Genomic DNA, 16,899 nt, shown 5'->3' with positions numbered 1-16,899 from the left:
TAGAAAGACTTAAGTCTGAACTCAAGGGATAATATATTTAAAACATTTAGATTGGGCCAGCTTGGTTACTTGTAATTGTCAATATATCACACCTGATAGGTGAGTCTCAAAATCAGTAGTAGTCTGTGCCAGTGCCGGGACAAGGTCATTCGGTGCCCAGGGCGAAGATGAAAAACTGTGCCCCCCCCGCTGTGAAAAGCTACAGCGCCTACAGGCAATGGGATCTATAGTAATGCATCAGTGACAGTGCATTAACCCCCTTCCTGCTGCATATTACCAATACCAATGCAAATTAAGTAAAATTCCCCGCAGAGACTGCAGACATGATATAAGACAAGAGATGGTTAGAGACTGAGAACATAATGCAGGCGATGGTTAGAGACTGAGGAAATTATACTAAAGATGGTCAGAGACTGCAGACATGATACAAGTTGGTCAATGCAGTCTTACCAGTGCCCATCAAATGCAGCCTACCACTGTGCCCATCAATGCCACCTCACTGTGCCTATAATCGCAGCCTCTCTGTGCCCATAATCGCAGCCTCTCTGTGCCCATCAATGCCGCCTCACTGTGCCCATCAATGCCACCTCACTATGCCCATAATCGCAGCCTCTCTGTGCTCATAATTGCAGCCTCTCTGTGCCCATAATAGCAACCTCTCTGTGCCCATAATCGCAGCCTCTCTGTGCCCATAATAGCAGCCTCTCTGTGCCCATAATAGCACCCTCTCTGTGCCCATAATCACAGCTTCACTTTGCCTATGAATGCAGACTCACCATAGCCTGCCCTGGATCACACAGTGGACATCTCCCGCAGCACTGTGTATCACATAGCTGGGTCTGTGTGTGTATTTGGTGGCGCCGTAACAAGGTCCCGCCCCCCTAGACCGGCTCGTGTGATAGGCGGAACACTGATTTAATCTGCTACCACATGAGGCAGTCTAGGGGGATGGGCCCTTGGTACGGTGCCGCCAAACACATACACAGACCCAGCTCCCTGACACACATCGCTCCCGGCGCTGTGTGACAAACAAGAGGAGGAGGTGGGAGGGGAGCGCTGCAGCTACAGATCAAAGCGGCCCCAGGACAGGCGGCCTGTAGCGTGACCTCTACTGCGCCCACCTTCCTCCAGTAAATGGTCCCGCCCAGGGCATCTGCCCCTTCTGCCCACCCTTTGTACCGGCCCTGCTCTGTGCAACCTACAAGGAAGTGCTTTCCTGTTCAAGCAGTGCTGGAGTGACTTCCCCTCTGGTACAGTGAAGACAAAGAGTGGTTAGCTCTATTCAGAAAATTTGATATATTAGTTTTAATTATTATAAGCATTCTTTGATTGACGAGGTGGACAGAGGGGGCCAATGACATTACGATCTAGCCTTGTCCAATCAAAAAACAGTTTGTAAACACTGAAAAGAATACAACACGTTTTCAGAATGATTGAGGTGCCAAGCAAGCGACTCTTCACCTTGGCTGTACCAGAGGGGAAGTGCTTTAACACCAGGAAAATGCAACCTTTTGGATGTAACAAATTGATAATTAAAGATAACCAAGCTAGCCCAATGTATATTTAAACACAAATATTATTCAGGAGTTAGTAAGGACAGGTGGTCATGCAAACCTGATCCAATCACCATCAAAGCTAGCATTGGCCGTCAGGCCTTTATAGGTAAACAGTTGCATAACGTCACCGTACATCTGTAGTCTGTAGAGCAGGGGTAGGCAACATGGGCCCTCCAGCTGTTATGAAACTACAAGTCCCATGAGACATTGCAAGACCCTGACAATCATGGGCATGACTCCTAGAGGCAGAGGCATGATGGGATTTGTAGTTTCACCACAGCTGGAGTGCCGGGGTTGCCTACCCCTGCTGTAGAGGAAGAAGAGGAAAGGGTGCTGTTGATACAGCATGCATTTGATTATTGTGGGTAAACAAAGATGATCGAGCAAGATTTTCTAATGCATTCAGTCACTTCTACCCCTGTAAAGCTTTGGTGCCCATGGTGACTAGACATTAGATTGTCAGTCTGGCAAAAAAGGGCACAACAAACCAAAGGTACAAATGCCAACAGTCTTTTTTGTAGAACAGTGCAAATTTTCTTTGGAACAAATAGTGACTATCGAGAACAGATATTTTCAATAAAATATTGGAGAGGCTTATCAGGTATATGGCTTAAACTGCCTCTTAGCTTTCATTATTTTCATGGCACCAAACAGCAGTTGTTTTAAATTGATTTATCACTGTTGTTTTTGCAGCATATTAAAGTGGTTCTAAAGTCTATTTTCTACCTTAATGCATTATCTGCATTAAAGTAAAAAATGCCTCACTAATTGTCCCCCACCCCCTAAACATTTACCTGGCTCCTCTCACTGATCCTGCACTGTCCTGGCTACAGCAACACTCCTTCTGTTTCCTGGTTTCACAGTAGACACTTAGGGCAGTGGAGTCATAGGCTCCTTTGCTGTCAGTGAAACACCTGTTGGGTGGGAGTGGGGGGCGTGGCTTACTGGCGCTGTGTGTCTATGGATGCACACAATCTAGGTCAGGAGCACACCCTCAAGGGTGCCCTCATAGCACATGGCCTTCTACAGGGGAACCTGCAGGAAGAAGGAGCAAATAGCACTGGCAGGGGAACACCAAAGAAATATTAAGGGACAGATATTGCACAGAGCAGGTAAGTTTAACCATTTTTTTTTTTTTTAAATAGCCTTTAATATAAATGCATGGAAATGTGTAATACATCATGTAACAGGTGATTTTTATTTATTTTTCATATTTTGTGACCCTTTTATAATCCATGATGGCTTACTGATCTTACATCCGGGAATTGCCTGATTTATTCATAAGACTGATGACTTATGGTAATTTTGTACTACATAGTAAATGCTTTATTTTGCCCATTTAAAATAAAGTGGCAGAGCATATTTGAACCACTCACCCTTCATGCTGTCCAATTGCATAAGGTTGGCACAGAGTTTAAACCAACATTGGTAATGGTACCTTGAAGATGGATAGTAGCTTACTAGGAGGTGGCAGGGACCAGGGTCTTACAAGATTTAAAATTACTCCCTATGAATCATCCTAGCACCTATACCCCTTGTTACTGGTTTAGTGCTCTGTTCTCCCCCTTTCCCAAGAGCCAGGCATTGCTAAGGTGGATGGATGGAAGGTTGGCAATTCTGCCAATTGCAGAAGGTTGGCACAGAGTATAAACCAACATTGGTAATGATACCTCGAAGATGGATAGTAGCTTACTAGGAGGTGGCAGGGAGCAGGGTCTTACAAGATTTAAAATTACTCCCTAAGAATCATCCTAGCACCTATACCCCTTGTCACTGGTTAGGTGCTCTGTTCTCCCCCTTTCCCAAGAGCCAGGCATTGCTAAGGTATTTTTTCTACCAAAAAAAATTTGTGAAAATGTCACTGTTGATTGACTGTATTTTCTGTAAGTATAAAAGGTATCATTTAATACTCTCTCTGTTTTTGTGTATGTATTGATGGGAAGGTGGTGGCATGCTATAGACACTTGGCAGTCTCTGTTGGAGGCTCCTCCGACAGTAAACGTCTTCGTGATGAATTGAGGCGCACCCGAGAAAGGGCCCAAGAGCTGGCACTAAGCAACAGGAACAAACTGACAGCTGCCCTTCGGGATAAACAACTGAGCAAAGAAGACCGCATGGAGTTGGAGCGCCTGTGGGTCCAGTTTTCCAGTGGCTTGGATCATTTCCACACTGACATGTGTAAGGTGTATGAGCTAGGCCTGTCTGTTCCCCTCTCTGCAAGCAATCAGCCAGCGATACAGACTGGTGCTACAGGTAAGAAGAAATGTATAGTGTCAATGTATAGAAGGATAGAAACTAAATGTTCTTTACTATGCTCACAAATAGACTTTTAATCATTTCATCAATAGCCTTAATCTGGTATAAGCTGAATCTTAGAGTAAATGATATTGTGAGTCAACGTGTAAAACAGCACAAATTACAGTAACCATTATGTGGGTTTTTTTTTTTTGGTAATCTTAAAAGTGCTTATTTTCAGTAAATGTGTTCCCTGGGCTACCTTATTGGACATTTCTTTGTGGCTGAACAGTTTTCATGAATTTGAATATATGCTTACAAATTAGTATATTGCATTCAGATACTGGGGTCACTTGCCTCCTCACCAAAAATATTTTCACCCCAACACAGGTATACGTGTCCATATCCCAAGTATATGCATGACCATGCATTAGATAGTTTGTATATACCCATAGTTTTGTTTTTCTTTAGGATGCTAAGTTGCACATTGAAACAATGAGAGGGTAAATAATAGGGCTTTTTTCCTAAGAGAATAGGTACAGGAACTCCTCCCTTCTGAGTCACCCCTTGGCTTCACCCCCTACCCACTTCCGAGCAACGCTCCTTAGTTCCACCTCTTACCCACTTCCCAGTACCACCCCTTTTAGAGAATACAGATCCAAGTATCATTTTGTGATATTTTGGTATGGAATTTGTTAATGATAACAAAAAAAAGGCAGTAAAATTGATCTAGCAACAATGGACACCCAGCGACAATAGATCCACCCCAGGAACAACAGACTCCCAACAGCCAGCATCCATAGACCCTCCAGTAGCCAGCAACATTAGACTCCTCCCTTAACAGTAGATCCCTCCTTGCAACGATTGCCCCCCCCAGCAACATAAGATCTACCCCCAGCAACAATAGATCCCCACAAGCAACAGAAGACCTCCCCAGCAACAATAGAAACCCCTTCTCCTCAAAAATAGATCCCCTCCAGCAACAATAGATTCCCAAGCAGCCAGCATCAATAGACCCTCAAGCACACCACAGCACCCCTTGCCATTACATACATTCAGTTCCGGAAGTCACTTTGAATGCAAAAGTACATTGAAGCAGCATGATCCAGCTCAGAAACAACTTTAGCAATTGAAAGGCAAATAATTGCAACTGAAATGTGAGCAAAAACATAACACAAGTACCTTCTTCTGAGTCTAAAGCCCATCTACACATGTCCTTACAAAGTCAACAGTTGAGATATGCACTTACAGAACATCATATAAAGAATGGCAGTGAAGAACTGGACAGGTAGAGTGCACAATTACATACTGTATTTTTTATGCTACAAACACACTGTCCAATGTTTAATGACATTTTCCCCCCGAAGGAAATGCATACTGCGTTTGTAAATGTTTTTGTTCTTTATATATATATTTATTAAAAGAGAAGTATGTTTTGTTTTTTTTATCCCATATTCATACTTACCTAGGTGGATGCAGCATCGGTCCGATGCTGCATCTGTCCCCCGCCGCCTCTTCACTGAGAACCGAGCCACCGAACATCGCCGATGACTCGGTTCTCTCACCTCCACGAGCAAAGAGTTGCTGCCTGTCAGTCAGTCACTCTCTGCTCTGCTCCCCCACACTCACTGGAGTGATGAGCTGTGGAGGAGCAGGGAGCGGCCTTCTCAGTGGCTCACTGAGAGGCTGAGACACCTATCAGTCCAGGCACCTGGCGGATACAGACTTCCGAAGTCGAGATGGCGCGGTGCCTGGACGGATCTTGGTGATGTCAGCAGAGGGCGGACTTCAGACGGCTCTCTGCTGAAAACGGGTCACAGGAGTGCAAAACGGGTTGCACTCCTGTGACCCATAGGAGAAGCCCAGCCGAATGAGCTCAGGCTGGACTTCTCCTTTAACCACTTGCTGTGAAATCACGTAATGTGGTTGTACTGGGGTGATGCCTGCAGCTAGCAGGCATCACCACGGTACTGTTTTTTAGAGCCAATAATCAGCTTTCTTGTCATAACAATCAATGCAGCTAATCAGCTGCTCGATCGTTATCCAAAGCAGCAGGAGGGGATGCCCCCGCCGCCTTCCACTGCTCTGCCTGGGCTCTCCCATCCCCCCGGGAGGCCAGAGCCACCAGCCGGCTGGCCGGAGACCCAAACAAAGCCGGAATCGGCTTTGATCGGGTTTCGGTTCTGGAAACCCAGAAGCGGCAGCATCACAACGTCATTTCTGGTTTACTGGAGTATTAAAGGCACCAGATTTTAAAAAATGTCAGCATTCAAAACAGCCAAACTTGGCGTTTTGAATGCTTTTAAGTGCAAGGGGGGATTTGGGGGTCTTATAGACTCCAGATATCTCCAAAAAAAAAACCTGACACATGGCTATTACTGTCACAAGGTATGTTTACTTACGCATACGTAAGTCGTGCCCGCAAATGTAAACAGTGTTCAAACCACACATGTGAGGTATTGCCACGATCGTCCTCTGTAACTCTAAATTGGTAACTGTTAGAAATGTTTAAAGCAAGTATTTTAAATGATTCTCACTCTAAATTCCTTAAAGTATGGTCACCTTGGTGGTCCTATGCCCTTTCCACTTGGCACACCGAACAATCTGGGCCTCTCCTGAGAGCAGAACTGTCCCATCCCTCTCCTGCAGGACTTGCCTCTCCCCCCCCCCCTTTTTTCCTTTCTTTTTATTCTGCCCCTTATTTCCTTATCTCTTTTCTTTTCTCCTTCCTTCTACTTTTTGCAAGGGATGCCAGGGATTGTGCCTATGGCTACCCCTTGGTCTCCCTTGCTTTAGGGTGACCCTGGATCCTCGGATTTAGGGCTACCTCCTGTTGACAAGCGGCCATCTTCGCTACATCACCAATTTTTCTCTATCTCTCTACCGAATGTTCACCCAGACCTGTACCAGGGGTATCCAATGAACCAGTACACGCAATACCCTCTGCTGTTTTCCAGAGCATCTGCACCTAGGGCCCTAGTTAGTTGGCCCTTATGCACTGGAAATGTATATGGACCTTTGGGTTATTCTATTCAGTCGCCCAGTAGACAGCTAATACCTATAAAAGTTACTTGATTGTTATACTCACTGCACTATAACCCTGTGCGGGTGAACGTTTGTCAAGATGTTATTCTTATTACAATAAAAATTATTGTACCAGAAAATGTTTAAAGCATCGCCTATGAAGATTTCTAAGTACTGTAGTATGTCGCCATTCCACGAGTGTGCACAATTTTAACGCATGACATGTTAGGTATCTATTTACTCAGGGTAACATTATCTTTCACATTATACAGAAAAATTGGGCTAACTTTAGAGCCCTTGCACACTGGGGCTGTTTGCAGGCGCTATTGCGCTAATAATAGCGCCTGCAAACCGCCCCGAAAGTGCCGCTGCTTGTATTCCAATGTGAAAGCCCCGAGGGCTTGCACACTGGAGCGATGCGCTGGCAGGACGGTAAAAAAAGTCCTGCCAGCAGCATCTTCGGAGCGGTGAAGGAGCGGTGTGTATACCACTCCTTTACCGCTCCTGCCCATTGAAATCAATGGGACGGCGCAGCTATACCGCCGGCAAAGCGCCTCTGCAGAGGCGCTTTGCGGTGGTATTTAACCCTTTCTCGGCCGCTAGCGGGGGGTAAAACCGCCCCGCTAGCGGCCGCATACCGACGGTAAAACGCTGCTAATAATAGCGGCGTTTTACCGCCGACGCCGCCCCCCGCCCCAGTGTGCAAGGGCTCTTACTGTTTTGTTTTTTTTTTTAATTCATGAAAGTGTATTTCCTCCAAAGAAATTGCGTTTAAAAGACTGCTGCACAAATACAGTGTGACAAAATATTGTAACGCTTGCCATTTTATTCTCTAGGGTCTCTGTTAAAATATATATATATATATATCATGTTTGGGGTTCTAAGTAATTTTCTTGCAAAAAATGCTGATTTTAACTTCTTAGCAACAAGTTTCAGAAAAAGGTCTGGTCCTTAAGTGGTTAAACAATACAACTTTAAAAATATATTTTTCAGGACACGTAAATATAAAATATTCCAGATAAAATTATGTATTTTTTTTCACTTATTTTTCATTTTCTTACCTCCTGTTGCAAAAAGCCTGTTGTTTACAAAAGCAAAATAGCTGTTGTAAAAAGCCTGTTGTTTACAAAAGCAAAATAGCTCAATCTGAAATGTACTTGCAAGTGAATGTATTGTAAGGCCTCATGCACACTGGGTGTTTTTACAGCTGCTGTTTTGGGCATCAGGCATTTTACAGCCAGTAAACTCCCCAGCATGTTATCCTATGTGTCCATGCACACATAGGGTTTTATCAGTGTTTTTTAGTTGGGGTGATTTCAGTCTGAAAAAAAAAACAAAAAACATAACTACTGCATTTGAAGAGGAGTTTTTTAGCTGTAAAATGCTCTAATGCTGAAAATGCTGCAAAAGGGGGCTTATGAGAAATTCTTAGCCTCAAGCTTTTTGTGGGAGTAGAGTTTCGCTAAAAAAAAAAATGCTATAAAACGCAAAAGCAGCTAAACGCTAAAAAAACACTATTGCAAAAATGCTGCAAAACGTGGCAAAACATTGGCTTGTCTAAGCCACTAACTAAACACATTGAAGAAACCTACATTGCAGTGATCTCATACACCAGTGCTCTCAATCTTTTACTGACAAAATAGTTACAACTTAAAATAGATCTTCCTATGAACATGTATCAATTTAGAGAATGTGACAAGTATTTGCATATTCCACAGCCTAGGTAAGTGTTTCTTAAACATTTGTCAGTAAAGGCACCCCTTTGTATTTCTGCACAATCTCAAGGCACCCTATTCTAAAATTTAAAAATGAAACTAATAGTTTCACATAACCCAGCAACATCCACACACATAGAACACCAAGTGTTAAGCCTCGTACACATGATCCGACCGTTAGTAAGCTCCATCAGACAATTGTTGTCCAACATTCCACCAACAAATGTTTGATGGTAGGTTACTAAATTTTAGGCAGACAACGGTCTGTTGTCAGATTTTCATATCATGTGCACACAAATCCATCACACAAAAGTCCAAAGTACAAACGCACATGCTTGGAATCAATGCTCACCAAACAAGACATTATCTGAAGTTGCCCAATAGGTGGCGCTCAAGAGCTGAAATTTCTCGTAGTATGTGGCTACGTTTGTGTTTGTTGGCTCGACAATTGTGTACCGTTTGTATGCAAGACAAGTTCCTGGCATACGCCCTTCGGACAAAAGTCTGACACTTTGCCAAAAATCCGATCGTGTGCACGAGGCTTTAGAGGCGATTTATTCTTCCAGAGCAACCACACCTTTGCACACTGGTACTGACCAGTATTGCAATGTTTCCCTCCCTCACTCAGCTAATGTGACCCCAGTGCTGATGGAGGGAGGCAGGGGAGTGTCAAACAAATCCTCCTTATCAACTGATGACGTGATTGGCGGCTGAAAAGTTGTAATAGTGCACAATAAAAACCTGTGGCTTTGTGAAAATAAAAAGTAGGCTTGATTCACCTGATAGCTTGTATACATTTTATGAGCATTTTTTAGGCATTTTAATAAGGCACCCCTGTAGAAAACGGAAGGCACTCCAGGGTGCTTGGGCACCCTAGTTGAGAAAGCTGGTCTAGATGCAGGGAAGAAGCTCATCTTTCTTGGTAGTAAAAGCTGGGAAATATTTATCATAGCTATGTCTTGCTGCTGAACAATGAGTAGTGTAGCTACTCACCTCCTTGTTTCCCAGATAATGAACTGCCTAACACCAAGGATCAATAGATTGAAGTGTAAATTAAGAGAAATCCCAAATACCAGTCCTTTCCTTTCATATGCTGTCACAATGATTAGAAACTACAGCAACAAAAACTGATAAATCTTCTTATGAATATGTAGCAGTTTAAAAATTATTAATACATTAAATAATTTATCATTATGAATTATAATAATTATAATAAATTTGTAGCAATGTCTCACATTCTGGATGCAAGAAATCCCAAGAATATATTACTCACATATAGTCTTAAGAGAATAAGCTTAAAATATCCAGTTGTCACCAAGGTATTCCCATCAGAGACTGGCTCCCTTCATTGGTAACCATAGAAACAGGCCTGACCATGCTTGTGCTCTCCTACTTCTCAACGCATTTCAATGGTATGGCCATCTTTATTGGGGGGCCACCTGATACAAACAACTCCTTCCCTGCCAGTGACATTTACACAGTAATCAGTGCATTTTTATAACACTGATCGCTGTATAAATGTCATTGGTCCCAAAATATTGTCAAAAGTGTCCGATCTGTCCGCCGCAATGTCACAGCCATGATAAAAATCGCAGATTACCACCATTACTAGTAAAAAAAAAAAAAATAATACTAAAAAGGCCATAAATCAATAACCTATTTTGTAGGCGATATAACTTTTGCGCAAATCAATCAATATACACTTATTGCGTTTTGGTTTTTTTTTACCAAAAATATGTAGAAGAATACATACCAGCCTAAACTGAGGAAAAAATTTGTTTTGTTTTGTTTTTTTTTTTTTAATTTTGGATATTTATAATAGCAACAAGTAAAAAATATTGTGTTTTTTTTTCAAACTTGTTGCTCTTTTTTTGTTTATAGCGCAAAAAATAAATATCGCAGAGGTGATTACTGTAAATACCACCAAAAAAAAGCTCTATTTGTGGGGAGAAAAATGATTAAAAAAAAATTTTGAGTACAGTGTTGCATGACCGCGCAATTGTCATTTAAAATGTTACAGTGCTGAAAGCTGAAAATTGTCCTGGGCAGGAAGGGGGTGAAAATGCCCTGTATTGAAGTGGTTAAAGAAATGTTTAATTTTTATTGTTTAACTTTAAGCAACATTAAAATCACTGCTCCTTTAAAAACGACCGTTTTTAATACATTTTTTGCATTGATACATGTTCCCCAGGGCAGTACCTGGACTCCCATATCCCTTTTATGGCCAATTACTTGCATGTAAGCCTTCAAAATGGGCACTTTTGATTTCTCATGTTCGGCTCCCATAGACTTCAATGGAGTTCACAGTTCGGAGTAGAAGTTTCCCCCTGCTGCGAACCGAACAGGGGGGGGTGTTTGGACCCATCTCTATTACTGGGATTTCTTGCATTCGGACTGTGAGGCGTTGCTACATATTTATTATAATTATTAAACTGATATATATTCTGAAAAAGATTTATCAGTTTTTTTCTATAGTTTCTAATAGTTGTGAAAGGATAAGTTTGATAGGACTAGTATGGAATTTAATTTAGTTTGCACTGTAATCTACTGAGCTTTGGTGTTAGGTAGTTTATTATCTGGGAAACAAAGAGGTGAGAGTGGGGCTACAGTACTTATTGCTCAAAGAACAAAAACAAGGGAAGAGCAATAAACTTATTTTTTAACAAATAGAAAAACAATAAATGTTGCACTCACGTGATCCCTGGTACATTGCATGACCATAAATCTTCCCCTGATGCCCTGTACACACGGTCGGAAATTGATCGGATATTCCGACAACAAAATCCATGGATTTTTTCCGACGGATGTTGGCTCAAACTTGTCTTGCATACACACGGTCACACAAAGTTGTTGGAAAATCCGATCGTTCTGAACGCGGTGACGTAAAACATGCACGTCGGGACTATAAATGGGGAAGTAGCCAATAACTTTCGTCTCTTAATTTATTCTGAGCATGCGTGGCACTTTGTGCGTCGGATTTGTGTACACACGATTGGAATTTCCGACAACGGATTTTGTTGTCGGAAAATTTTATAGCAAGCTTTCAAACTTTGTGTGTCGGAAATTCCGATGGAAAATGTGCGATGGAGCCTACACACAGTCGGAATTTCCGACAACAAGTTCCTATCACACATTTTCCATCGGAAAATCCTATTGTGTGTACAGAGCATGAGAGCCATGGGCTGTGTCAGACACTCTCCAAGGAACCTCTGTCTCGGTGTCAGCTGGTGTTCCTATAGCTCAAAATTCTCCTCTTTCCCAAAAAGAGTTAATAATCTGACAGGGCTCTAGCTGCTATATCAAGGGGAGAAGAGAGAATTTTTTTTTGAGACAGATAGAGCTCTCTTCTGGTACTATTTATTCACCACTGGGTTTTTTTATTGTTTGTGATATGTTTGAAAATCCGAAAATTTCCAAAAAAGAAACGTTTTTCTTCTATTTTAACATTTTGCAAATAAGTAATTTTTCTTCCTTAGGCCAAAATTTATACTGCTACATACACTGAGAGGCTGCACTGATGGCGGCTATGACGGGTACACTGATAGGTTATACTGATGGCGCCTGTGACAGGTAGACTGATAGGCTGCACTGATGGCAGCTGTGATGGTTAGACTGATATGCTGCACTGATGGTAGCTGGGACAGATAGACTGATAGGCTGCACTGATTTCAGCTGTGATGGGTAAACTGATAGGCTGCACTGATGGCGCCTATGACAGGTAGACTGAGAGGCTGCACTGATGGCGGCTATGACGTGTACACTGATAGGCTGCACTGAAGGCGGCTGTGATAGGTATTCTTTATTCCAGAGCAGTCAGGGCAGTGTTGTGCATAGTAAAGAAGAGGTTAAAATGGTAACTCACTGTTCCCGTATTCTCCTCCTCACACAGGATAGCTGTGATTGGACACAGCGCTCATGTGGTATAGAGCCTCTGTCATTGGCTCTTTACCCTGATCGGTGATGTGCTGTGTCCGAGGGACACAGCTCAACACTGATTGCCGCGCTGCACACCCCCGGGGGCACACACGGCGCACATGACATCCATCTGGAAACTCTCACCCTGCCTATATTACAATGACAGCGTCATTGTACCATAGCCTGGGCTGGAACTGGTTAATGTTTAAGTCAATTCATGTGATTACTTTAGACTTTTCTGGTTTATTTACTAAAGAAAACACCTGCAAAAATTCCCAAAACCCAGCTTAAGATGGCTATAGCTGCACTTAGTGCACTTGCAACAACATAGGTGAGTACTGCCTGTAATACTCTTTTTTATTATTTGCACCAGCAGTTACATTTTCAAGACAAGCTTTCAGGATATACCCCCTTCTTCAAAGGTAAAAACAATACTCCTTGGACCTTAGAAGAAGGAGGTATACCTGAAATCTTGTCACAAAAACCCAGACAAGCATGGTAGTGCGTTGCATTACAAAAAGAAGGATTGAGATTTTTGGCACAATAGGATGCAATGGCACCATTAAGAATTAAATGGGCCCTGAGACAAGTAAGCCACTGCAGTTGCCCTCAGAGGTTGTCTCTAAAACTCTTTTAACCTCCCTGGCGGTATGATTATTTTGGATTTTAAGTGCTGAAAGCGGTACAATTATTTTGCATGGAAATTTTGCATTCTATATTGTAGGCCTGTAATTCTTAACAATAACACACTTAAATCTGTCCACCAAGAGTCTAGTAGATATCCTGGGTATGATGAAGTTTGAAACACAAAAACATAAATTATAATATAATAAAGAAATATAAATAATTAAAAAAAAATAATAATATAATAATAATAAAATAAATTTCCCCACGATTCACTATCGCTCAATTCCTCAAGTGTTCTAATTTACTATCGCTGTTTTCTAGCTGGTCTAAAGCCACTTTTGACGTAAAGGGACACTTTTTGGTTGCTATGGACAATCTCAAGTTTCCAGGCAGAAAGAACAGTATATATAATATAAAACTGCATGCAGGGCATTGGACAAAGCACTGGGGACAAAAGGGATGTGAAATAATTTCATACAGTACTGTAATCTGTAAGATTACAGTACTGTATGTGTTATGATTTTTACTGTTTTTTAATTTGCTGCCAGGCTCCACCCTGTGCATCGCGGCGCTCGCAGGGAACGGAGCCTGGCACGGAGAGGCTTCGGGAGGAGGACACAGCCCGCAGACACAGCGGGGGACATCGCAGGATCCTGGGGACAAGGTAAGTAACACCGCACCAGGATCCTGCAATGTAATCCCGAGTGTGGCTCGGGGTTACCGCTAATGGTGCTGAAATTTAACCCCGAGCCACACTCTGGAAAACCGTCAGGGAGGTTAAATCATGGAGAAGCCAGGGTATGTTGACTTGCAGAGAAAGATACACTGTTGGCCAGGAAGCTTCATTTATTTCTGTTTTTTGTAACTCTGTGAGAGATAACTTTCTGAGAAACTTTGCTGCTTAAGAAAAAAAGTGGGTAAGAAAACCTTTAAACTGGCATTTGCCTGTAAGCTGTTGGGATCCTTGTCTCTTGCCTTTGCAGCTGAGGCTAAACCTGGCTATACAGTGGGGAAAATAATAATTTCATCCCCTGCAGATTTTGTAAGCTTGACTACTTACAGAGAAATGAAGGGTCTTTAATTTCTATCATAGGTGTATTTTAAATTATATTGACAGAATATAATCCAAAAATCCAGAAAAAAACACATGATACAAATGTTATAAATTGAGTTGCAGTTCAGTGAGTAAAATAAGTATTTGATTTCCAATCAAAACATGACTTAGTACTTGGTGGAGAAACCCTTGTTGGCAAGCACAGAGGTAAGACGTTTCTTGTAGTTGGTTACCAGGTTTGCACACATCTCAGGAGGGATTTTGGTTCACTCTTCTTTACAGATCTTCTCTAAAGCCTTAAGGTTTCTTGGCTGTGGCTTGACAACTCGAAGTTTCAGCTCCCTCCATAAATTTTCTATAGGATTAACGTCTGAAGACTGGCTAGGCCACTCCATGACCTTAATGTGCTTCTTTTTGAGCCACTCCTTTGTTGCCTTGGCAGGATGTTTTGGGTCATTGTCATGCTGGAAGACCCATCCAGGACCCATCTTCAGTGTTCTGGCTGACGGAAGAATGTTCTCATCCAAAATTTTGCAATACACGGCCCTATCCATTGGCCCATTAATGCGGCAAAGTCAGCCTGTATCTTTAGCAGAGAAATAGTCCCAAAGCATAATGTTTTCACCTCCGTGCTTGACTGTTGGGTTGCCAGTCGAGTTAATGCTAAATAGCTAAATTTTGGTCTCATCTGATCACACAGCACTTCTTTCTCCCAATCATTCTCTGGTTCATTTACATGTTCATTGGCAAACTTCAGGTGGGCCATCTGCCTTCTTTAACAGGGGGATCTTGCCGCTGCTGCAGGAATTTCAATCCATGGTGGCGTATTGTGTTACCAATGCTTTGTTTGGTGGCTGTGGTTCCAACTGCCATAGTTACATAGTTACATAGTAGGTGAGGTTGAAAAATGGCACAAGTCCGTCAAGTCCAACCTATGTGTGTGATTATATGTCAGTATTATATTGTATATCCCTGTATGTTGCGGTCGTTCAGGTGCTTATCTAATAGTTTTTTAAAAACCCCGCTGAGACCACCGCCTGTGGAAGGGAATTCCACATCCTTGCCGATCTTACAGTAAATATCCCTCTACATAGTTTTCTTCTAATTTTAATGAGTGGCCATGTGTCTTGTTAAACTCCCTTTCGTGAAAAAGTTTTATCCCTATTGTGGGATCACCAGTATGGTATTTGTAAATTGAAATCATATCCCCTCTCAAGTGTCTCTTCTTCGGAGAGAATAAGTTCAGTGCTTGCAACATTTCTTCATAACTAATGTCCTCCAGACACTTTATTAGCTTTGTTGCCCTTCTTTGTACTCGCTACATTTCCAGTACATCCTTCCTGAGGACTTGTGCCCAGAACTGAACAGCATACTCCAGGTGCAGCTGGACCAGAGTCTTGTAGAGTGGAAGAATTATCGCTTTATCCCTGGAGTTAATCCTTTTTAATGCATGCCAATATTCTGTTTGCTTTGTTAGCAGCAGCTTGGCATTGCATGCCATTGCTGAGCCTATCATCTACTAGGACCCCCAGGTCCTTTTCCATCATAGATTCCTCCAGAGGTTCTCCCCCAGTGTATAGATTGCATTCATATTTTTGCCACCTAAATGCATTATTTTACATGTTTTCTACATTAAACTTCATTTGTCATGTAGTTGCCCACTCCATTAATTTGTTCAGATCTTCTTGCAAGGTTTCCACACCCTGTGGAAAAGTTATTGCCCTGCTTAGCTTAGTATCGTCCACAAATACAGAGATTGAACTGTTTACCCCATCCTCCAGGTCGTTTATGAACAAACTAAATAGGATTGGTCCCAGCACAGAACCCTGGGGGACCCCACCACCCACCCCTGACCATTCCGAGTATTCCCCATTTATGACCACCCTCTGAACTCACCCTTGTAGCCAGTTTTCAATCCATGTACTCACCCTATGGTCCATGCCAACGGACTATATTTTGTACAGTAAACGTTTATGGGGAATTGTGTCAAATGCTTTTGCAAAGTCCAGATACACCACGTCTACAGGCCTTCCTTTATCTAGAAGGCAACTCACCTCCTCATAGAAGGTTAATAGATTGGTTTGGCAAGAATGATTCTTCATGAATCCATGCTGATTACTGCTAATGATACCATTTTCATTACTAAAATCTTGTATACAGTTCCTTATGCTCCCCTCCAAGAGCTTGCATACTGTTGATGTTAGGCTAACTGGTTTGTAATTCCCAGGGATGTATTTTGGGCTCTTTTTAAATATTGGTGCTACATTGGCTTTTCTCCAATCCGCTGGTACCATTCCAGTCAGTAGACTGTCCGTAAAAATTAGGAACAGTGGTCTGGCAATTACTTAACTGAGTTCCCTAAGCCATGAAATCATTCACAAGCTCCTCCCATGTAGTTCTGGGCTGATCCCTCACTTTTCTCATGATCATCCTTACCCCATGAGGCGAAATCTTGCATGGAGCTCCAGACCAAGGGCGATAGATGGTTATTTTGTATTTCTTCCATTTGCAAATAGATGCTCCAACAGTTGTCTCCTTCTCACCAAGCTTCTTGCTGATGGTCTTGTAGCCCATTCCAGCCTTGTGCAGGTCTACAATCTTGTCCCTGACATCCTTAGACAGCTCTTTGGTCTTGCCCATGATGTTGAGGTTTGAATGGAAGAAATAGATTCTGTGGACAGGTGTCTTTTTTACACATGAGTTGTTGTTAGGAGCACCTTCTTAAATTGACAGGACTAATCTGTGTACCACATGAGCACATACCGTAGCCAGT

At 42.4% G+C, this 16,899-nt stretch overlaps 1 protein-coding gene across 1 annotated transcript in view; it reads left to right on the top strand.

The window, feature by feature from the left end:
* LOC141144946 (regulator of G-protein signaling 9-binding protein B-like) overlaps positions 1-16,899 on the top strand; it is a 61,953-nt gene that overhangs the window by 1,877 nt on the left and 43,177 nt on the right. The window contains exon 2 of the mRNA XM_073631092.1: positions 3,500-3,809. Within this exon, the coding sequence (XP_073487193.1) occupies positions 3,500-3,809 (310 nt within the window). The remainder of the gene's footprint in view (positions 1-3,499; positions 3,810-16,899) is intronic.

This window comes from Aquarana catesbeiana, linkage group LG05, assembly GCF_042186555.1.
Source record: "Aquarana catesbeiana isolate 2022-GZ linkage group LG05, ASM4218655v1, whole genome shotgun sequence".
Lineage (NCBI taxonomy): Eukaryota > Metazoa > Chordata > Amphibia > Anura > Ranidae > Aquarana > Aquarana catesbeiana.
This window is presented reverse-complemented; position numbering and strand designations above follow the sequence as displayed.